This window comes from Corvus hawaiiensis, chromosome Z, assembly GCF_020740725.1.
Source record: "Corvus hawaiiensis isolate bCorHaw1 chromosome Z, bCorHaw1.pri.cur, whole genome shotgun sequence".
Lineage (NCBI taxonomy): Eukaryota > Metazoa > Chordata > Aves > Passeriformes > Corvidae > Corvus > Corvus hawaiiensis.
The window spans coordinates 78,726,605-78,749,982 of NC_063255.1; the positions used below are offsets into that span (position 1 = coordinate 78,726,605).

At 41.9% G+C, this 23,378-nt stretch overlaps 1 protein-coding gene across 4 annotated transcripts in view; it reads right to left on the reverse strand.

Annotated features, from left to right (window-relative positions):
- Positions 1-13,741, reverse strand: part of ATG10 (autophagy related 10) — a 61,488-nt gene extending 47,747 nt beyond the window's left edge. For 2 of the 4 annotated variants that reach the window (XM_048291863.1, XM_048291862.1), the window contains exons 1-4: positions 13,244-13,741; positions 11,516-11,662; positions 7,190-7,309; positions 3,935-3,985 (exon numbers count right to left, since the gene is read on the reverse strand). In XM_048291863.1, coding sequence (XP_048147820.1) covers positions 3,935-3,985; positions 7,190-7,309; positions 11,516-11,662; positions 13,244-13,531 — 606 coding nt within the window. In that variant the 5' untranslated portion in view covers positions 13,532-13,741. The remainder of the gene's footprint in view (positions 1-3,934; positions 3,986-7,189; positions 7,310-11,515; positions 11,663-13,243) is intronic. The other 2 variants (XM_048291859.1, XM_048291861.1) reach the window with 2 other exon arrangements.
- Between the last annotated feature and the right edge of the window lie 9,637 nt (positions 13,742-23,378).

A 23,378-nucleotide genomic window follows, 5' to 3' on the forward strand; every position in this document is an offset into this window, starting at 1 on the left:
AATTTAGACCCCCTCAAATTCTTCATTCCCATCATCCCCAGGCATACAGCATGTGTAGGAAATGTCACAGTGGTATTGTGTTACAACGTGCACTAGTTTCAATATATTAAATAACATAAAAGGAAGCCAAGGTGTGGCCAAATGTGCCAACATAAGCACTGTTGACACGGCCATCAGTTCAGTACCTCCTCCATTCATGGCAGCTCATTCTGAACATTTTTTGGAGGAGAAAAGAAGAGGGAGAGAGAGTGGTTGAACAATACAACAAAGGAAAAATGTCTTTTTTCAAAACCGTCTCTCCTATTAAGACCACAGCAGCAATATTTTTTAAATTGGAAACAGAAAAACAGACTTTAATTTCTCACAAGCCTTTCCATTGATAAAACTGCAGAAGCTGAGATCTCCTGATGTTTTGCCCAGCTATCAAGACATGCCAAGCATCCAAACATTTGATGGAAGAGTCGCCAAGACTTGTAAAAAATCATATTAACCCATCAAGTTGAGAGGGGAAGCACACAACCCACGTAGGTGAGTGACTGTGTGGCCTACACATCTCTGATACTGCTGCTGTATATGCAATTACACACAGTTCATCTTCTGTGGGAAGACAACCACAGTTCAAGTCCACTCTGGCACAATTTTTAAAAATTATTTCTTACAATCTCATAATAATGACTTACTGCACAACGAAACCCCACCAGAATGTATATTTATGACATTAAATCAAACTAGAATTATTTAATTAAATTTTAACTTGAAGAATTTAAAAAGTGTAAATACTTTACTCTGATTTTGATCTTGTCTAGATGCTCTAAAAAACCACCACACACATTTTTCAAAACACCTTTCTGGATGTCATGAGAAAATGCACTAAATGGAAACAAAACAACAATACCCCTTCTTAATATCTAAAACACAGGATCACCAGGATAAAAGGATGAGCTTATAAATAGTTTTGTCACTGGTATTACTGCTCTCTCAAAGTCCAGATTCTGGAAAAATCACCTTCACTTCCCACAGCCTCAGTGCGTGCTCCACAGGAAATGAATGTTTATTTACTGCAGAAGAAAGACATTCTGCTGGAATGACATCATGCCTTCAACCACGGTAACTCCAACTAAACTGTCACATTCACTTACCAAACCTGAATTAGAGCATCTTTTCCTGTGTCTGATGTAGCATTTATTTGCTAATATTAAGTGACAGCTCTGAATACCAAGATGGCAGATAAAAAGTAGAAATCACCCCATGCTAACATCTAAACAGAAAATGAATCACTTTTGGAGGTCACAAAAAGTGGTCCTTCAGCTCTCCCAAAAGCGTCATAATTAGTTTATATACTTGCTTTTGATGTATTTCCTAAGATTTGTGGAAAGTTATTAGTGGGTAAAACAGAACAGCTATCAAAGAATGTGCAAGATAGAGAACTCAGATCAGGGTCCCACCACCCACAACGACAGTCAAGCCAACAGCATGTCATCAAAGCTGTTGGAAACTAAATGTAACTACTGCTAACAAGATTTGCCAGGATTCCAACGCGACACGCAGAAAACGATGCACAAAGGTCTGTGTGTGGGAGACAAAAACTTCCTGTGCCTCCAGAACTTTACAGGAGCAGAAGCATTTGAGCCTCTTCCCTGAAGACCCAGGCATCCCATCAAAGAAGGAGCCCAAAATCAGGATTGGGACTCAGGTAGCTTCTGTCACCATTCTTCTTTTTCTGAGGGCTCTCCAGCTCAAGGAAGGGGTGTAATGTCCGCACCAAAGTTTCTTCCAGCCTTGGTATTTCTAAACAATGCCGTTATTTTGCCAAGCATTTCCTTTTATTAACAACAGTTAATAAAATCCACACTGGCATATTTTCCTGCGGTTTAATAAAGGCTAATTCCACTTTCAGATTAATACATTTTTAAGCAAAATCACAAGGATCTTCACTGTGTTTTGCAACACACTTTAGAACTCTTTGGCATAAGTGGTTTCTTGATTTATTTTTTACAGGTCTCCATTGGGGTTTCATTTCTGTGACATGACATTTGAAAATGGTGCTGGTACATGAGCAACTCCACTGCTCATGAGCTCAAAACATTCCCTACAATCTGATGTTTTAGGTATGTAATACTTGATTTTCTCCCTCTTTGCTAAGGTACTTCCATTGTTTCCTGCAGTGAGTGCTGGATTCTATTAAATGTATTTACATTTCTCTCCTTAAGCACTGTTTGCTGGGTTTTCACTTAACCATCCAACAAATACTGTGGTTATGCAAATGTTTACACTGTATTCATCTTATTTATTTTTGCACAGAAAAAAGAAAAAAGACTTGTTCCCAACTGTAAAAATACTGGATGCGTTTAGAGAAAAAATGATTAATAATTGCTAAAAATTGTAATTTTCTATTTGCTACAAACTTAGAAGCACAGCTGAACAGCAAATTATGGAATTAGGACGTTTAAGAAAGATGTCAGACTCGTTCCCACATCCCCCATCAGGCAAATCTTCACTAACACTCATGAACAACTGCCAGCAAAGGTGGAGCCCACGATACAGCAAACGCATAACTTCGCCAGCGTGTTTGCTGGGGTTCAGCGCTCATTTTCCAAAGGCAGTATCAGGTATGAACAGACTCTCAGCATTCCCAACCTGCCCACTCCCGTACAAAGTGGCAATGGCTCCAGCTCCAGGAATGGTTCCATGCTGACTCACTTCTTCTGCAATACCCAGAGGAGCTGAGACAAACCACACACTGAGAATTATTACTCCAAGTTATTGCTTCCCTTGGGCTATTTGAATAACAAAAACAAAAAGAATGCATAAAGTGAATCCAGATTTTCCCATTTTACTCTTTTAGAGTGTAAGCTCTTTGAGGCAGGAGAACTACCTTCACTTTGAATCTTGCACAGTATTTTTTACCTTATCAACAATTCATGCAGTAATGTATGTAACTGTTCTGTCCTTGCCAGAAAAGAAGACACAGTCCCATGTTCACTGATAAAGACCCTGACAGATGTCCTGAGAGGACAGATTTGATTTGGATCAAGAGAGAATACATACTGAAGATTGTTGTTGAATTAGCCAGAACGCTTTATGGTGGTTACACAAGATTTATGCTGTCTGTGGAAAAGTACAGATGACACTCAGCTGGCATGAAGTCAGAGCAGCTCAGAAAGACAACAACTGATTCAATAAAAATTTAACCAGAACAAAATGGCAACTTAAAAATTTTCAAATGGCGCCCTTGTGTTTCTATCTGTCCCTTCCTTTGCATCTCAGGCTATTTTTATTCTATTGGAAGAGACTCTAAAAGGTTTATGGCTCTTCAGCTCATATCCAAGGGACTGAATCTGATCTCACTGGTCAGAAGGGCATCCTCAACCAACTTGGCCTAAAATTTATCATCAGTCACATGTCATTAGTAGTTTCTGTTTACCAATCAGGATGTTGAAATGAACATCTTGATTAAACTAAAACCACAAAAACCAGAGGATGGTGTACCAGAGGAACAGCGTGAATCCTTTTCTAGGAGGATGGCAAATGGACAAATAGGGTCTGCCTAAGACAGGATCCCCCAGGCACCTCGTTAAGATAAACAGATTGACAACTGAGACAATGCCAAGTATAAAAAGACAGATTTGCTTAAACCGTCTGTAAGTTGCTACTTTACAAAACATAATCCTCAACCAAGTATGAGCTTCACCACCAAAGTGAAATCTCGGCCTCAGTGAAGTCACCAGCACAAATTCCCACAGCTCCCAGGGGCCCAGAGCCACGTTTTGTTGTATGGGGCTCACAGGACAATATGCAGGCACCTACAGCCTGGTTAACCGTGTAGCTTCCCTTGATCACCCCTGAGGAAAAACACACACTTTTAGACTCATCTTCTCTTAGAGGAGACACCTAAAATAGGTCAACTGATTTATACCCAAAAATGCTTTCTTACCTCCTCAGGCTGAAACAAAGATCTAAGTGACAAGCTCTCTATTGCAGATATCTAAAATAAGCAGAAAGAAACCCACATAGAATTTTATTCTTGGTTTTCAGAAGAAAACACAACTTGTATAAATGGAACCAGCACACAATACAGACTGCTCTGTGGAAAAGACCAGATTATGAAGTTATTCATCACTCCTTCACCAGGAAGGCTCCTGATATTTAGATACCAGTCAATGAGAGGGGAAGCTGGAAACATTAACTGTCCATACTGATCAATGAGGTGAAACAAACTCCAAGTAAACTGGTTAGGTTTCCAGTACATCCCATAAGACTAGCACATTTTTGATATTATCATAACTGATAATCAATTTCGTATTTGAATAAAGCTACTTCAGGTTATTTGTGTATTTTCTTAATTGTATCATTAGATTTCAGTGTCTCTTCAGAGACTGAAAATGAGTAGAACAATATTATTTTTGCCTCTCTGCAGTTTCATCATCCCAACTGTACCCCACTACAACAGGACATATTTATGGTTTATTCTACATCACCCCCTCTCCATGTGTCTTGGGTTCAGTCTCTTACACAGGAGTTAAATCCTCACTATGGATAACTTTCCTGTAACTTCACCCAACTTCAAAAATCTGTCTCTGATCTTCCTCTGAATTTTCACCTTGTCTGCCAAAACTAATGTTCTATTTCTAACCTTTGAACTGGATTTCCAGGATGAGGAGAGGAAAATCCTCTGGCCTCTTATGCCCTGGCATATTCCACACTACAGAGTGTTTTTATTTTTGTCAACAATGGCTGTTCCTAACTATGAACATTGATTACTTAGATCTTAATTTCCGTATTTTTCCTTTCTTATTGTTCGTAGTTAATTATATTATTACAGGCACATGTATCGTATCTACCACACCTTGGGGGAGGTCAGGGAAATATTCCAATAAGATACAAATAACAGAGACAAAATATAGAAAAATCGAGATCATAACAGTAATTCTGGAACTGAAAATTGTGAAATATGCAACTATCAGTCAATGGCCATTTTTTTCCAAAATGAGTTTAATTTCTTATTTAGAGCTTCTTTAAACTCCAAATACATAAAAATAAAATGTATTACATTTAAAAAAAAAGAAAAAGATAAATACTGAATGCATATAGCCATAAGAAACTACCAAGACCACAACTTTTGCTTTTCATCAGAATGTATTTCAATAACTTATTCAAACACATTGCAGTAATTCCATAATACCATATGATTTATGGGTACAACATGTATTAAAACTAAAAAAATAAACCGAAACGCAACACCTATTTAAATAACAGATTGTTATTAGAGTGGTATTGGTCTCTAGCATTCACTATCTGTGAGAAAGAACATGCATCTTACACAGGAACTACTGTGCTGAAGAAAATGTAACCCCTCTACAGTCACCATTTTCATCTTTCTTAGTGCTAAACACACAGCTTTACTTTACATATCCATAGCAAATTTCATTTTCCTACTTTTGATAGATTAAATAACTTTAACAGTCTGGTTACCCTTCAGTTCAATGAAGAATGTAAATTTGACACCATCTCTATTAGGCACTGAATATTTGGGAGAAAAAAATAATTCTTTTTTTATGGTCTTTTACCCTCCATAATTTTCTAAGACCTTTCTCTTGCTTCACTCCTCATCTTTACTGCTCCTACACGACAGGTACAAAGGCTCCTTCTCAAAGAGGCTCCTTCCAACCTGCACATTACTGTGGTTCAAAACAAAGAAATCTTTCAAACTATCTCAAGGACTAATCACTTCAGTATCCTGATAAATCACAAAGCTTGGCCTGGAATCTTATTTCAGGGTATTATTTATTATAATATTGTGGTGTATTTAAGACTCCATTTCAGTATGTTAGAGACTCTGAAGTCTGTTCTATGACATTTTCTATAACTGACACTCTCTTTCCAGAAGAAGGACTCAATAGCTTTTTACAGATGTTCTTTTAAAATGCACTCTGTAATGAAGACTTGATTCATTACTTAAAAAAAAAAAAAGGTCACAGTCATCAAAAGCAATTTTCAATATAAACAGTAATCTGCTGTTACAAGTCAGGACTGAAGTATACAAACACTGTTGTTAGTGACAATTAAATAACAACCCCTGAAGCACTGATATCAGCCTTCTTTTTACAATACCAGTATTCAATATAAGGGAAAACTTGAAAAATAATTCAGCCATTCGTTAAATGACTTAGATATCTATCCTTCTTTAAAATGCAGTTGAAACCTGTGAGTGAGCTCAAAAATCAGTAGAAATGACTGTATCACAGACTAATAGCACAATTGTTTTAAGTGCCATTTCCTTCAGAAACCAGGCCAAAAGAATACTCATTTCAGACCAGAAAAGTCTTAAATGTACCAGTCACTGTGGGGGGGAAAAAAGCAATCAAGAGTGCTGATGAAAAAAGGAAAGGAATTGCAGAAAAAGGTAACTGCAAAGTATACCACATCCACCTATTCAATAGCTAATAACACACAGAATACATTGCTTTCAGTCTATTATAATCCAAGATTTATTTTCTTATTTATGGTAACAACGTAACAAGGGAGGGAATCCCTGTCATTTATATCCTGATTAGTCAATAATCTGGAGGTCTAATGCAGACTCAAACAAGCAAATAATTATTCAGATCAGTCCAACCAGAGTTTAATGAACAGTTTTAATTTTCTGGAAGAAAGATGTTTATTCTCCTTCAGGAACACCAAGGCCATTTCATTGCCCGCCACCAGTTTCAAAGAATTGCTCAGTCTCTTAAGTCAGCTCCACAGTAGAAAAGTAGCCACTGAGTATAAAAGTCTTATTCAATAAATATCACTTCAAATGAATATTAACCTCAAACTTTCCTTAATTCTTTTAACAAACATTTAACTCTAAGATAAATAAATCTTGATGTTTAATCTTTTTCCAAACACACACACAAAAAAATTTTCCTTAACATTAGTGAATCAACATGCTAAGAAATATTGTCCTATGAGGATAACACCTACATAAAGGATGCTGGAATCTTTTCCATTTCTTCCCAATTTTCATCACCAATACAGATGTACACCTCAATGAGGTGTATGAATTAGTTTTCCTGTAACTGTAGGGTAACTAATTAAAAGCCACTGATAACTTCAGATCTGAAGTCTTGCTGGAAGGACTAACTAGCATAGTGCTTTTTGATTTGATTGTTTATTTTATAAACACTAAAGTTTAAAAATCTGTACTTACTTCAACATGTGCAAATAACGTTGGTTCAGTGTTATCATTGTTTTTCTCCTCAAGGTCTGGTGGGATGTGTCTATTTCTTACTTGGAAGTGTGTCTTACTAAGATAACCATCACCAAGGTCCTGTGTTCAGAAAAAGAGAAAGAAAAAAAGAAATTTTCTGTAACCAAAATGGTAAATGCCTTCACTGTTCTAGAAAATAAACAGAGCATGGTATTTAGGCACAGGCTCCAAGTCTTTTTATAGGTACCGATGACTGCAGTGCTCCTCAGCACCTTCTCACAGATAGTTTACACCAGTTCTTGGTGTTGAAGGAAGTCAAAGACCTGAGCAGCAAAAATAAAGTTTAATACAGCTATTAATGGAATAAGACAACTGCTCCCTGGGGATCAGGATAAGTGCCAAAGAACAGGAAGGCAGTGCACCAAGGTGATGAAGAGACAAGGCGTTATTAATGATTCTAACCTATTTCAATGCATTCACGCCAGGATTAACTTCCCAGCTCTTGCAAGGATGGTTTGGTTTTGCTGTGTTTCCCCCTCTAACTTTACAAAGTTCTGAAAACAAAACAAAGCAAAACCACTTCAGAATTTATGTATGCAGAGTCACAACTTGTTTCCTTCTCTTGATCACCTCTGAGGTCAAAGGTAAGAGAAAACAGATGAAGCTGTGCCTTCTCCAGTTCCCATTTTATCATTCTGCTTCCCAGGCCACAGAGTCCACAGCTGTAAAGGGCCCTTGTACAACTCCAGAGTGGCAGAAGAAAGGTTTAGGAGCTTTCCTGCATTACTGGCCTGTCTACCTGCACATTTTATTTCTCTTAATTAGAAGCAAGAGGAGAGAAAACATTTAGTAACAGGTACACTCTGAAAGGGAGAAAGCATGTACAGAACAGAAAGAACAGTAGTAGTTGCATGTCGAGAATTTATTTCTCAAAGGAAACAAATAAATTGGGGGTTTATTAGCTGTTTCATTACATTTTATTTTAGACAAACAGAGAGCATATGCACATCATCTGATGAAAAAGGATTCTATTCAAAACAGTCTTGCTACAAAATTCATTAACGTAGCATTAAATTACTTGACAAGACTGAAAATTTAACTATGATTTAAGTCTTTGGTTAATCTGTCATTGCTGACAGTTTATGCCATTTATTTTGACCTTTAAACCATCACAGGTTTTATACTGACACACTAGATCTCTCTTTCCAAAGACACTGTAGATTATATGTACCTCCAAAATCTACTATGAGCTACCTGTTTACTTTGTTCTGATCATGTTTCACTCATAAAGAAAAAGGATAATGCTCTCTACATGTATTTTTTCCATTGATTTTTAAGCATGAACAACACCATAGGCAATTACATTGCTCACAACATCTCCTACTGCATGTCTTATTTTTCAATAAATCTCATTAAGAGCATGAACCCACCAAATTTTCTGCAGGTCCTGGCTGCAGAGCCAAGTACAGCCTGTGCATGGAGGAATCCAGTGTGCAGAGAATGGTGAAAGAAAAACCAAGCCTAAACTGGTGACAGAAAATCCATTTCTTTCACTCTCAACACCCTCTGAAGTGTCTACTTGCTCCTCTCAAGTATCTCCTCGTGGAGCTTCCCAACGGTGTCAGCAGGAGTAGATACCTGCACAGGTATTTGTCCCACTAAGAGCAGCAGAGGAAGCACTGCAGCCACCCACAGAGGTGAAATGCCCCACAGCACAGCAAGCTTTGCCAGAGCAGTGTTGGACAGAGCCTCCAGCTCCTTGAACCAGTTCTTCCCCCCAAAGGAGCGCAGTCAATCTTCACAGCCTTCGCGTTCTGTGAGCGCCATGAAAAAACACAGATGGATGGATGGATGGATGGATGGATGGATGGATGGATGGATGGATGGAGACCTGGAGCCAGCAGCCTCTGTGTTTCATAGCTGTGTGTCAGAGGAGGCAGGAAGGAGGAGCATCCATTCCGTTGCACTTGGCAGTGTTTTGGACTCTGTACACTTCTATAACCCTATCATTCAAAGCTTTAGCCAGAACCTTGATCCCACACATGTGCAAAGGGAATCCCTTCCTACTGCAGCTGTATCATAAGCAAAAGGGAACTAGTGCAGCTTTCAGTGTGATTACCTGGATTAACCTCACTAAATATGAAACAAACAAAAAGCAGAGAGAAAACAGGGACTCGTTTGCTTTAATAAAATCTCGACTGCCACAGCAAGATTTAACTACCCATCCCTAATGGCACCACCCAAGCTCAGCTCCTCCAGCTCCTGCAGTAGAGGTGCTCCTGGCTTTTTTACAGCTTTCTTCCGGTGGAAAAAAAAAACCAAACCAAGAAAACACGTTATAAAAATAACATCATTTAGAACATTTCACTTACAGCTATAAATACAGGGTTCTGCCTGGGCCATGTGAGCTTGTGCACCAAGAGCCAGCTCCACGAGAACAATGAGTATTTCATCATCTAAATTTAATCTCCACAGAAAACACGGGAACACAGGAACACAGCTCTACCAGCCTGGTTCACTTGTGTGGTCTCACTGCTATCAATGGGTCTATTCACGTGCATCAGGAATGAGGAATGGGATCCAAGTGCATTACATCAGCAAAATTAAGAGTGCCCCAAACTACCCACAACACATATACTGGTTAAAAAAAAAAGGCAAAAAGACACTGAGACATCTTGTTGAGGAAAACCCTTCTTCCCAGACTCCACACTATAAACGGATGGTCTCCATGGCCAGGTTTTTATCACACACTGAAATCATAGAGTCGCCAACTTGGCCCATTAAAAAAAGAAAACAACCCTCTTAGAATTTTTTTATATGAGAACAAAAATCTATCTCATTCTGCTATTTTCAGAAAAGCTTCTTATTTCACAGAAAGTTCAGACTTTGACCCATGTATTAAATTCCCAGTAGAGGCTCAGAGCATCTTTCTTTGTTGAATAAATCCTCACAAATATAGCCTTGGACTGAAATCTAAAGTTTCAAATGGTTTTCTGTAAGAAAGGGTGCATTGTAACACTTGGCTAATATTTGCACTCCTTTAAAAACTCCTAAACAGAACAAATCTAAGTCCAAGGTTCTCCTTCTTACTGAAATTCTGATGGTCTGTGAAGAAAGGGTTACAAATACAAATGTACAACTACATACATAAAAACGATGGCATACACTGGAAAAAGCATGACTTTACTCCACAAAATTCATGAAAGCATGGGAAACCACTAATGCCATTAAACTCTAAAAAAAAAAAATTTCTACAATAGAAAGAATACACAGAAAAGAGAACATGAAAACCTACATGCTGGAGAAAGCCAGCATGTATCAATGTCTTCATATACTCTAACAATACATTTTTATATACTGTATTAATACATATTTATACACCATAATACATATACTGGCTAATTAGTGTACCTATACCCATATTAGTTTGACCTTATCCTGAGCAAACTAACAGAAGTCATACAGAATTCAATAGGTGAAAAAATATGTACAGTAAACACATTTTTCTTAAAGAAAACAGAATTTGTCAGTGTAATTTCAAAAGACATGTTTGGTTGATAAACATACAAGTTGGAACAATACACGCTCAGAATTCCCTAAGATCTCTGTTGATTCCGCAAGTGAAGATTAAAAAAAATTAAAATAATCCCACACTTATCTGACTCATCCTATATGATGAAAATTTATTCATTCACAGATCTCAAATGTAGCTTAAAAAATGGGGAAATCATCATGAAAGAAGTGATTCTAATGGGGTCCTTTGAGACTACTCTTAGCCCTGTGCTATTTAAAATTTTGATTAATGACCTAGAAACAATATGTAATTATTATTGTAGAGGTTTGAAAGTTATGGAGAAGCAGCAAATAATGAGAACTGATCATTAATAGTGGCAGATACTTCTGGTTGCTGTATGCAACTGGCAGGCATTGTAATGAAAATACTAAGCCAAGGATCTAGAATAAAGGCTATGTGCTATTTCAGCCTAAAGGGTTAAAGTGAGCCTTGGGTATAAAACCACGAGCAATTGCCCAGAGTAGGAGGGCTTGAATTTCACATTCACATTTCACATTCGTGGTCTGGTCCTGCCCACAGCTGAAAAAAGGTTTTGATAGCTTGGCCAGGATTCAGAGATCCACAAGCCTATTCAAAACATGCACTGGCCTAAACCCTCATGTCAACACACCTATGCACTATCATGGTCTCAGACCAGCTGTGCGAAAAATTTGTTTCATGTGTCGTTAAAGGATGTTCCAGCTTGTGGTGGTTGTCAACAGCTCAAAAAGAGCATCAAGGGTCTCTAAAAGTTAACACTCTGATTGCTTTACCTTGCTAGTTCTCCACTCCCAGCCATCTCCTATCTGCTGCGAATGTTTAACAAAGTCTTCACAGTACTGCTTGAATCTTTTCTCCTCCAAAAAGAAGTCTTCTTCACCTGCCATGCTGCAGGATACCTGCAGAGTAAACTGAATCTGCTGGCAGATAAAAAGAACACCAAAAAATTTCACTAATTTATAGCAACTGAATAGTACAGTAACAAAGCATAGAGAAAAAAAAACTATTGCTTTAAAAAAACCAAAGACTTTTCTTCAATTCCATTAGAGAATCATGGATATGGCAGAAGAGCTGAGGCTGGAAGAGACCTTTGGAGGTTGTCTGGTCCATTCCCCCTGGTCACAGCAGTGTCAACTGCAGCAGGTTGCTGGGGATTGTTTCCATTTGGGTTTTGATTATCTCCAAGGATGGAGATGCCACAGCATCTCTAGGGAACCTGTTTCAGAGCTCAATTACCATAGCAGTGAGTATTTTTTCCTCTGTTTAGCTGGAAACATTTACCTATCAGTTTGTGCTTGTTGCCTCTTGTGCTGTCGCTGCACAGTACTGAAGAAAGTCTGGCTCCATTTCTTTATTCCCTCCCACCACGTATTTATGGACATTTAGAAGATCCCACTGACCTTCCTCTTCTCCAGGCTGATTCATCCCACCTCTCTCAGCCTTGCCTCGTGTATCAAACACCCTTAGTTGAGGCAAAAAAGCCTCAACTTTGGGGCTCTTTGCTGGACTGGTTCCAGTATGGTGGTGTCTTCCCTATACTGGGGAGCCCAGAGCTGCACTTTTAACGTGTATTTCCTTCATAGTGCTGCACAGCTCTCTGTGGCCCAAAAATATGGCTTCAAAACCTTCCCTATCCCTCAAAGTGTTTTCTCCCAAGGTTTTAAAGATAAAATTTTTCTCAGAGAATTTATTTATTTTTACTTGCACCCCTGTCCCCTCGTCCATTTCAATGAGGATGTGTCATAAACAGAGCTGGTTTAATGTGTTTGTGGACATCAGGCAGCACTGCAGCACCACAAACAAATCACTGAATCACAGCATGGTTTGGGATGGAAGCAACCTTAAAGCTCATCTTTGTCCCATGGGCAGGGACACCTTCCACTACCCCAGGCTGTTCCAAGCCCCATCCAACCAGGCTTTAGACACATCCAGGGGCAGCCACAGCTGCTCTGGGCACCCTGTGCCAGGGCCTGCCCACCCTCAGAGGGAACAATTCCTTCCCATTATCTACTCTAAACCTACTCTTTCAGTTTAAAGCCATTCCCCTTGTCCTGTCAGTGGCTATCACAATAATAACCTGTAACCATTACAACCAGATCACACCTGTCCTTAACAAGAAATGCAAGTGACACAGCACCTCATGCAATGCTCATTATTTTTCAGTATCTGACCCTGAGTCACATCACTATCCTGTCTACCCACGACAAAAATTATTTTTTAGCACTTGAAACACTTTACTTCCAACAGCAGTTAACCCAAGGCTCTGCTGCTCTGTGCCTCTTGGATGCCAGGAAACAGGAAAAGCAGGAAACAGACAGTGCAGGTGCCTCTGCAATTCCCCAAGTGCCCCAGCCCTGATGAGCTGCAAACCACCTTTAGTGGAAAACGTGAGGAGTGCACAGCTCCCACACAGGGTTGAAGCAGAGCTGCGTGCTTCTGGAAATCGGCAGCTGCAAAGAATCCCAGCACACCTGGGGTTGGAAGGGACCTCTGGAGCTCACCCAGCCCAAGCCCCTGCCCAGCCCCAGGCAGGGTCCCCTGGAGCAGTGGCATAGGAACGTGTCCAGCTGGCCTCGGGATGTCTCCAGAGAGGGACACTCCAGGCCCTCCCTGGGCAGCTGTTCCAGGCCTCTGCCCCGCCATGGACAGAAGCTCTTCCTCCTGCTGGGCTGGAACTCGGTGTGGTTTATTTTATGGCCACTGCTCCCCACCCTGTCCCTGGCAGCACGGAACAGAGCCTGGCACCATCCTCTGGCACCCTCGGAGGCGTTTGTATGGATTGGCGGCATTCCCTCTCAGCCTTCCCTTCTCCAGACTCCGTGAAAGAGCCACGAGCGGACCCGCACGGGCCCGTCCCGCTCGGACACGGGCCCGGCCGGCTGCCGGAGGCCAAGCGAGCCCCGCACAGCTTTTTCCTTTTCCTCCTCTCCTCGGTCTTCCCGGCCCCGGCGGACAGGTTCGGGGAGAGCGGGAGGGACCAGCCCCGCTGGCCGCCCCTCACGTACCGTGCGCTCCTCCTCCTTTTCCTTTTCCTCCTCTTTTTCTTCCTTCTCCTCCTCCTCCTCCTCCTCCTCCCGCCGCTCCGGGCGCGCGCCCGCCCCGCGCCGGCTGCGCATGCGCGGCCCCCGCGGCCGGCGGCGCGCGCCGGGGAGGGAGCGGGGACCGGCTGCGCGTGCGCGCGGGGCGTGGTGGGGCGGGAATGGGGGCTGAGGGAAGGGGGGGGGCGAGAGGGATGGGGGAGTGGAGGAGTGAGGGAATGAGGGAATGAGGAGTGAGGGGATGAGAATGAAAGGAGTGAAGGAATGACGGACTGAGGGGGATGGGAGGGATGAGGGACTGAAGGAGTGAGGGAATGAGAGGGATGAGGAGTGAGGGAATGGAGGAGTGAGGGAATGAGAGGGATGAGGGAATGGAGGAGTGAGGGAATGAGGGAATGAAGAACTGAGGGAATGAGGAGTGAGGGGATGAGAATGAAAGGAGTGAAGGAATGAAGAACTGAGGGGGATGGGAGGGATGAGGGACTGAAGGAGTGAGGGAATGAGAGGGATGAGGAGTGAGGGAATGGAGGAGTGAGGGAATGAGAGGGATGAGGGAATGGAGGAGTGAGGGAATGAGGGAATGAAGAACTGAGGGGGATGGGAGGGATGAGGGAATGAAGGAGTGAGGGAATGAGAGGGATGAGGAGTGAGGGAGTGGACGAGTGAGGGAATAAAGGGCTGAGGGGATAAGGGAGTGAGGGAATAAGGGGGATGAGAGGGATGAGGGAATGAAGGAGTGAGGGAATGAGGGGCATGGGAGGGATGAGGAGTGAGAGAATAAAGGACTGAGCGGGTGAGGGAATGAGGGGGATGAGAGGGATGAGGGAATGGAGGAGTGAGGAAATGAGGGATGAGGGAATGGAGGAGTGAGGGGATGAGAGGGATGAGGGAATGGAGGAGTGAGGAAATGAGGAATGAGGGAATGGAGGAGTGAGGGGATGAGAGGGATGAGGGAATGAAGGAGTGACGGGATCAGGGGCATGGGAGGGATGAGGAGTGAGGGAATGGAGGAGTGAGGGAATGAGGGGGATGAGAGGGATGAGGGAATGAAGGAGTGAAGGAATGAGAGGAATGGGAGGATGCAGGGAATGAAAGGCATGAGGGGGATAAGGGAGATGAGGGGATAAAGGGAATGAGGGGCTCTGGGCGATGAAGGGCTGAGGGGGACGAGGAGGGGTGGTACCGGAGGGTGGCAGAGAAGAGGGGCAGCAGGGCTGGAGGGGCAGCGGCGAATGAGGGCTGAGGGGCGGAGAGCGCTGAGGGGCGCGGGTGCCTGCAGGGTGTGAAGGCCCTGAGGGGGTGGGTGGCGGAGCCTGGGGGCTGCGTGAGGCACTCGCCTACCCCAGCCCCGTGAGGGGTGCGGGGTCCCAGCCGGCCCCTGCAGGAGCCCTCCGTGTTACCTAACGCTGCCGTCAGCCTGCTCCTGCCCTCCGTGAGACTTAACCTAGCCCAGGCTGTTCTTCCAGTCTGCCAAGAGCTCGGCCATAGCAGTCCTGGTCACCTTCCTTTCCCTGCTGTATAAATATACAATGTTCTTACTTTTTGAGGAGGAGCTAGTGTGGAGTTAACGTGGCCGTGGGGTCACCTGAGTACTGTCCCTCCTAGGCTATTACCAGGACGTTCCAGTGTGTATTCCGGTGTTCCTTCCAATACCCGGCTGCACTGTTTCTGTAGTTGCCTGTAGATCTGAGAATATGGGCGGTGCGCTGAAGCTGTTCTTCTCCACAAATACTGGGAGAATTATTTTAAAACCAAAGAGTCTATTAAACCGTACATGTGTCAGTGGTGAGGCCTTGACTGGCATGGCTAAGCAGTCCAAGGTAGTGTGTGCAGAATGCACTACAACACGATAGATGTAAAATCCTTGTTTTACCTATTTAGCTATAAACTGCTGTTTTACATAGTTTTAGGATTGTTGTGTTTATAGTAAACCAGAGCCAAAACCAAACCCTACCAGTCTGGAGACCACACTACTCGGGGAGAGCTTCCGTATGCAAATGGTGTGTTGTGATGTGACATTTTCCCAACTGCGCACTTCCTAATTTCCTTGTAATTTGCTGGGTGTGGAGAGCTCAGGAGGGCCAAAGCTTTTTTTTTTATTTTTTTCTTCTGAAATATTCCTGAGGTACAGCGTTTCTCTTTGTTCTTAAAATCCCTGTTAGCAGCCAAGTCTTTCAAATAAATAGCAGAATTCTTATGTAAAGATGATTTTCACCAGTTGTGATCAGTGAAATGTTCCATCTAAGTTTGCCATTTTCAACGTTAGGTGTATATATAAGCAGTTATTCTGCAGAATTATTAATTGCATTATGTACTTTGAACAGATATGCATTCATAGGTCAGTATTTTGACTGCATACATAATTTAAAAAATGAGCTGCATAGTTTGGGTGATGCCATTATACCTACAGGCTGTGATGCTATAGCCCTTATTTAACCATCAGAACTAATTATTTATGTCATTCTGTACTCTTTCTTTTAAACATTGTTTTTTTGAAATTTGGTGAGTGAAACACCATGTTGTCACCCCTGAGTTTTGGGGGAAGATTTTTGCATTGTGGAGTGTTCTCTCTAAGCCATTTTTGCTAACAGTAAATGCATGTGGTAATGAAAAAACGTCACGTAATGTGCATTTCCTTGGAAGCTACAGCTCCTGATTTCTAATTTTAGCTTTGTTACTGTCTCTCTGGATTTTCTTAGGGAAGAATCGTTGGGTTTGAGACATGGCTCATATAAAAAGTGGCTGATAGGGCCCTGATTTTGCATGGAAGTTGGCAAAGGAGTCGCCATGGCTGAAAAAACAAGGCTGATCAGAGTCAAATTCTGTTCTTGCAGCACCTGGTATCAGCTTGGTCATCTCCAGTCCTGTTGCCAGGGCACTGCAGTAGATTGCAGTGTGTGCCTCTTTATCAAGGGAAATGCATCTGCTGCAGCTCTAAAATTACTGGACAAGACGTCCCAAAATGGGGGGGGGTTCTCTCTCCTCTCTTCTTCCTTTTGCCTGAAAAAATGCCTCAGATTTCCATCTCATCTCTGCCACACAAGAGCATTAATATCCTTGTTCCTCATGACACTGCTTAGATGTTTATGTACTTAAATGTATCAAAAGGTCATTAGACCATTTCATTTTTTTCTAAATATATAAATATGCATTTAGAATATATATATTTTTTAATATATCATCATTGAATTATGATGATTATGATGATGAATGACCAAAATCATTGATACAAATAGCAAATTTTTATCAAATATCAAAACCAAAAAATTTTTTGAGTAAATTACAGTTGTTGTAGGAACTTTGTGGATTGGGAATTTTGGAACTAAACTAAATAAAGATCATGGAGAATAATCCTTTATCAGCCAGACTGAATGATCTCTGAAAGGGCTTTTTCATCTCTTTATCCTGTTCTTTTGTCCCAGGAAATGCAGCTCCAGCCCAAACCCCTTGATCAGCCGAGCAGTTCGTGCAGCACTCCACTCTCCAAAGGAGAAAAGGTGACATTACAGCTCTCAGAGTGACAGAATTAACACCATGTACATTTAATTCCATGAATCTTCCTCGGTGTGCTTCATCTCCCGACAAAGTAATTCTTCACAGTAATTCTAATGCTACTTCTTACACTTTGTTCTTTGATTACTCCTAATTTCTGACACTGAGTGATGTTGCTAGGACAAAAAGAGATAATATTGTTATTGCCAGTGCCTGGCAGTACCCATCTTGCAAAGTTTTATAAAAAACGGAATATTGTCAGGTGGGCCAAATCAGAAATAATGGTGTAGCCAAAGCAAAATGCTTCTGAGAATGTCTTGTGAGGCTGCTGGACAGCATGCTCAAACCATTTCACTTGTGCTATAACACAAAGTTTCTTTGTTTTCTGTACTAATATGTAATAATAAAAATAAGATACAAACAGTCGAGGGCTCAGAATACGAGTCGACAAAAATGATCTCCATTCACCGGCCCAGCAGTTACCGCAGTCTTCAACAGGTCACTTAATTCCTCCTTTTCTGCCAGCAAAAGGAAAAATAACACTACTTGTATGCTTCACAAACATCTTTCTGCTTTGTTTGTTTAGAAGATTTTGTAGTCAAAATTCTGTCCCATGATAGAATTTGTTAAGTGGACAGTTACTCTTCCAAAATTGTTAGCAAACCCTTTTTTCCAGTGATCACTGTAATGCCACTGTTCTCTTGTGAAGCACACAAGTAGTGTTATTTTTCCTTTTGCTGGCAGAAAAGGAGGAATTAAGTGACCTGTTGAAGACTGCAGTAACTGCTGGGCCGGTGAATGGAGATCATTTTTGTCGACTCGTATTCTGAGCCCTCGACTGTTTGAGCTCTTGGGCCCTGTGACTGTGCTGAGAGAAAGTTCAAAAGGAAATAAACTGAGAGGTACACAAACAGCATTCATTTTTCATGAAGGTTTTTATTCCACTCCAGTGGCAAACGTTTCCAGCCAACACTGAAAGAAATACTGTCACCATGCAGAAGTTGTTGCCACCTTCTGTTTTTAGCAATTTTCCCTACCTTTTTCATTTTACATAAAAGTTTAGTAATTCTTTCAGGGTTTGGATTAATTTTTTTCATTTGTTCTGTATTCTCCTCCAGTTACTGTTATTCATGTTCCTTTCTTGTTTTCTTTAATTTTTTTGTCTCCTATTACCCCAATACATATCAAACTCAGCTGGAGACAGGCTGTCTAGGAAATACTGAGGCCATTCATATAAAAGTAACAACAGTTGAAGGTCTCAAAAGTGTTGCTCCTGAGCAGGGAAATTGAATCTGGGGGGTGTTGAGACTAACGAGGAGGACTGCTTGATACAGAAAGATCTTTATTTTTAGTTAGCTCACAAGTTCATGGTCCAACCAGCATTAAAGTATCTGTGGGCAGTGGAGCAAAGGTCATTATTACATGAAATTAGAATAAGAGAATACACTTAGAACTATAGTAAATATCTATAATTCTAATAAATAAGCAAGTTACTGCTTTTCTCTCTTGCCTTATTAAACCAGCAAACCTACAATACCAGTGTCAAGTTTGCTAAAAAGTCAGAAGCAAGTTCAAAGTACAGTGTATGAAATATTTTTGTAGGTAGATCAGAACTAGGATTAATCTTACGCAGATAACATAAATAAAGCTTATTGCTAAGCTCCAGAGTAAATTACTCTTCTGGTACAGGTCTAAAGAATTCTTCTACCTAAGGAGACTGATCCAGTTGAAGAATGAGAGGGAAATTCCTCACAGGTGATCTTTTTTTTTTTTTTCTTGTAAAATAAAGTAGTTCAACAACAGAAACTATCCAGAAGCCAGGCAAGAAGTAACACAAGTTAAAAAGTATTTATTTATAGTTTTTTTATAGTATTTATGTACAGTTGGAATTAACACCTGTTCTTGATGTCACAACACTGCAGGCACACAACACCCTGCACACAGAGATGTATAGGATCTATATGTTTGACCCCCAGGATTTCTGAGGATCACCACAGGCATCGTTCCAAAAGTTAGACTTAGTTTCATTTTTCTTTCTTCCTTATTTTTGCCCTTGCCTGTGACACCAAAGTGACAAGCCGTTGAGCTTAAGCTCATAGACCAAGTGAGGACCTTCCCAAGTAAGGCTATTACCCATGGAGTGTTACCACTCCCTGTTATTTTAGAAACAGCTAATTTCTCTTACTAAAGACCATGAAATCCTTCTCTGACTGCTCAGATCCCAGGAGGAAATGCCAGTTACATACCTAGCAGTGGAGCAGCACAACTGCAGTGTGCTTTTGGTGCACTGGAGACACACCAGAGCTGTGAAAATACCTCCTGATGGCATCTGGGTGAAAGTTGTGAGGGGGGATATCGTGGGTTTGGGGGCTCTGGGGATGGATACAAGGGGGTTGTTGGGACTGGGGGGGCTATAGAGGATTTATCATGCGTTTGCAGGAGGTGCGGGGGTTACAGAGCATTTGGGGGAGCTATAGGGTGGTTTTCATGGGTTCCTGGGGGTCTGAGGAGGGTTGGAGGGGCAGAAGAAGATTGGGGGTGCTCTGAGGTGTTATAGATTTGGGGCACTGCAGGGGGTCTGGTAGGGGCTATAGAGGGATTATGGGGGTCTTTGGGGAGGTCTAGGGAGGCTGTGGGGGTAATGGGGTTTATTATGGCTTTGTGGTGGTCTGGGAGGCTCTGGGGGAGCTATCGGAGAGTTATGGGGGCTTGGGGGCTCTGGTAGGTTTATAGGGGGTTTTTTTGGGGTTTTGGGAGTGCAGAGGAGTTGGGGGCTCTGGGGTGTTATACATTCGAAGGGGCTCTAGAGAGGTCTGGGGGTGCTATAGGGGTTTATGGGTTCTTGGGGGGCTCTAGAGGGACAAGAGTGTTAATGGGGAGGTATAATGGATTGGGGGGCCCTGGGGGAGTTTGGAGGGGTTCGGGGGGGGGGGGGTTATCAAGGATTTGGGGGGCTTGGGAGGGATCTGTGGGGCTATAGGAGTTTATCATGAATTTGGGGGTGCTCTGGGGGTCTCAGGGGGCTATAGGGCAGTGGATCTGGGGAGATTGGGGGAGCTACAGGAGGGGTTATAACGGGCTGAGGTGGTCTTTGGGAGTTGGGGGGGGTTATGATGTGACTTTGGGCTTCTCTACCCTGAAAAGCATCCACTGGGCTATGTACGTGGACCTACAATAATGGAATTAAACTGCTCTGTGCTGTCAGAGGGCATGCCTGTAACACTAGTGCGAGTTTATGAATAGCAAATTGGAGCTGCTGTCAGAAATTTACAAGTTTACTTGGAAAAAAACTTTTAAATATCTCTTAAGTACAAGTGCATAGCTTGGAGACGGTCTCTCTGTGAACAGTTCAAAGCCAGTTTTTAAAATGTGAGTTAAACGGGTGCAGAAACAAAGTAACCTCAAACAAGGGATTATGCAGTTCTCCTTCAGGCCTCACCTCCCAGAGGAATTCTTAACGTTTTACTACTCTCTAGCTTTCCTAATACAGCAGTTGTGGCAGTGGAAAATCCCTGTGTTTTATTGTCCTCACCAACATAAGATACCAGCATCTAGCTATACATTTTGAATATACCTCTTTCTCTCATTTGTTAATGATAAGAGATATCTTTACACCACAGAAAAGACCTGCTGCCTAAAATGAACAGGTTAGCATGTGCTAAAATACCACCTCTATGTTAGACTTCACCAAATGCTCTGTTAAATAACATAAGTATATTTATAACATGCATGCTTTCACTTATCATTATGTGGACAAGGCCAAGAACATTTTTTTTGTTCTTTTGAATTATAGCGTCCGTGAATTTACCAGAACCTCCAAAAGTCATACCAGCAGTTAAATCAGAGGTATTATCAGATCCAGTTTTGTTTGGGTTTGGTGTTTTCTTCCCCATAACAGCTGTATGTTTATTCAGATAAAGTTTGAAACTTGCAGCATGCTGCATAATCAGTGCATCCATCAGGCAAGATGATCCTTTGAATGATGCTGGAATATTTTTCTGACCCTGCCACTGCTGACAAGTTCCACTGTAGAAATATATGCAAAGAAAGGGTTTTTAGGTCCAACCCTCCAAACCGTGTCAGCAGAATTTCAACACCAGGTTATTGCAGTCTCAGTACTCTTGTCCCCCCCAAAACACTTACTTTGGAATTCTTTACTTTTAGTCCACGATTCCTGGATGCACTGTCCTGCTTGATCAAATTTACCCCAGTGCAAGGGGTTCGCTGCAGTATTTACCTACAGCACAGTTATACCACCTGGGAAGATTTCAGGCAGGGCAGGGGTAGAGGTTATCAAAACCACTTCCAATCCCCAGCCCCAGACATCGTGCAGCACTTTCACCAGGTAAATAATACAGCACGAGTCAAAGGAAGTCAGGAAGAGTCTGAGAGTGATCTGTCTCCAAAATCTGAATGATTTATTTAATAACACTGTGAAATAGCACACTTTAGCTTCAGCAGCTCATCAGCGTTAGCTCCCCTAATCTGTGCACGGCACTGACAGCTCCTTAACATAACAATGGGATCCACGGGCCAAACTCACCGCCGGTGCACCTCTGCTGAACTCAGGGAGGCTATGTCAGAATTCATTCAGTCCAGCAATTACTCTGCATTATCCGGGCTAGTGCTGGGGCTGCAACACCTGAGGAATGACAAACCCGGGTGAGTCCTGTACAGGACTCAGACTAAATCATGTTTAAGAGGCAGATTTCTCTTCCTAGGAATTTTCACAGAAGCAGCTACATTCGAGAAACAAAGCCAAAATAAGACGTAAAATTAAACTGTGGTTCCCTGGTGTACAGTGTATACATTCATACGTGATTCGTAGAGGCCAGAGAGGTGGTTATTCTGCGTGTAACAATAGTGGAATGTGCCCCCGAGCACCAATTCAAAGGAGACCCACCCAGCAGCAGCGATCCCGAGCACTGTGTTTTCCCAGCCATGTTTCTTTTGTCTGCCATCCCGACGGTTTACCCAAATCCAGGTCACTTTCTGCTTAATCCCCTTTGTCCCAACACTTGGTAACTTTTTCTGTCCCTCACCTCTCACTGTTAGACAACATGGCTTTATGGATAGGCGTATTTCATTCAAATAAACAAAACATATCTGTGTATGTTTGCAACAACACCTACAAGTGCTGTCCTTCTCGCCTTTTTTTAGGAAAATATTTACATGCTGAGGTGGCTAAAAGCAGTGGACAGCACCTCGGGAGACGACAGCTCACTGTGGGCTTCCAGAAGCGGAGGAACAGCTAGCTGCTCCTATCCTGTTTTATCATCTGCAGAATTACGGGAGGTTAATGGTAAAGGTGGTGTCACCCGTTTTCAGCTGGCATCTTCTTCCATCTCTGCTCTCTCTCTTGCCTTTGGCAGGTCACTGGCTCCTTGCTGCTATTTTCACTACCTGCAGAATGAGGATGAGGAGAATAATGGAAGAGGTGTTTTGAAGATCAGTTCAATAGTACTTAAGGACCTTTCAGACGCTCAAGTGAGAGCATGGGTGTATAGAAAATCAAAGTATAATTATTATGAAAATGTACAGTATTGTTCAGAGTAAAAGGGAAGGGAAGGCAGGATGATGAGATAATCAGACCACTGGAACTGAAGGATTTTGAGACATGATATTAAATAAGTAAAAAGAAGCATTTTTAATTGAACTTAGGGAGGGTATTCCTAGCAAGAAATGTTAATTTCCTTTTTTTTTTTCATGTTAGCCTTTGAGGTTGGACAAGCCTCTAAGACGATCAAGGACAACCTACAACCCAGTATCATATGTGCAGCACTAAACTGTGTTCCCAGGTGCCACAATGTTGGTGTCTGAAAGAGATGTCGCAGTATGGTTGGGAATGGGAAGCTGTAAAATGGTGTTTTAAGGGCCCAAGCCTGTAACCATATTCACCATATCAGTGAACACAACATTAACAAGTCCCAATTTAGGTCCCTACTGTTTTTTTATTACTGGTTATATTATCAGATAAAGGCTTACTGGAGACAATATTAGTTTGTTATAATTGTGAGTCTTCTCTTAAGAACTATGGCATTGAAAAGCACCTGAAGATTTATCAGGTTTGAATTTATTAGAGATTAAATGTCCAAATTAACCCCGC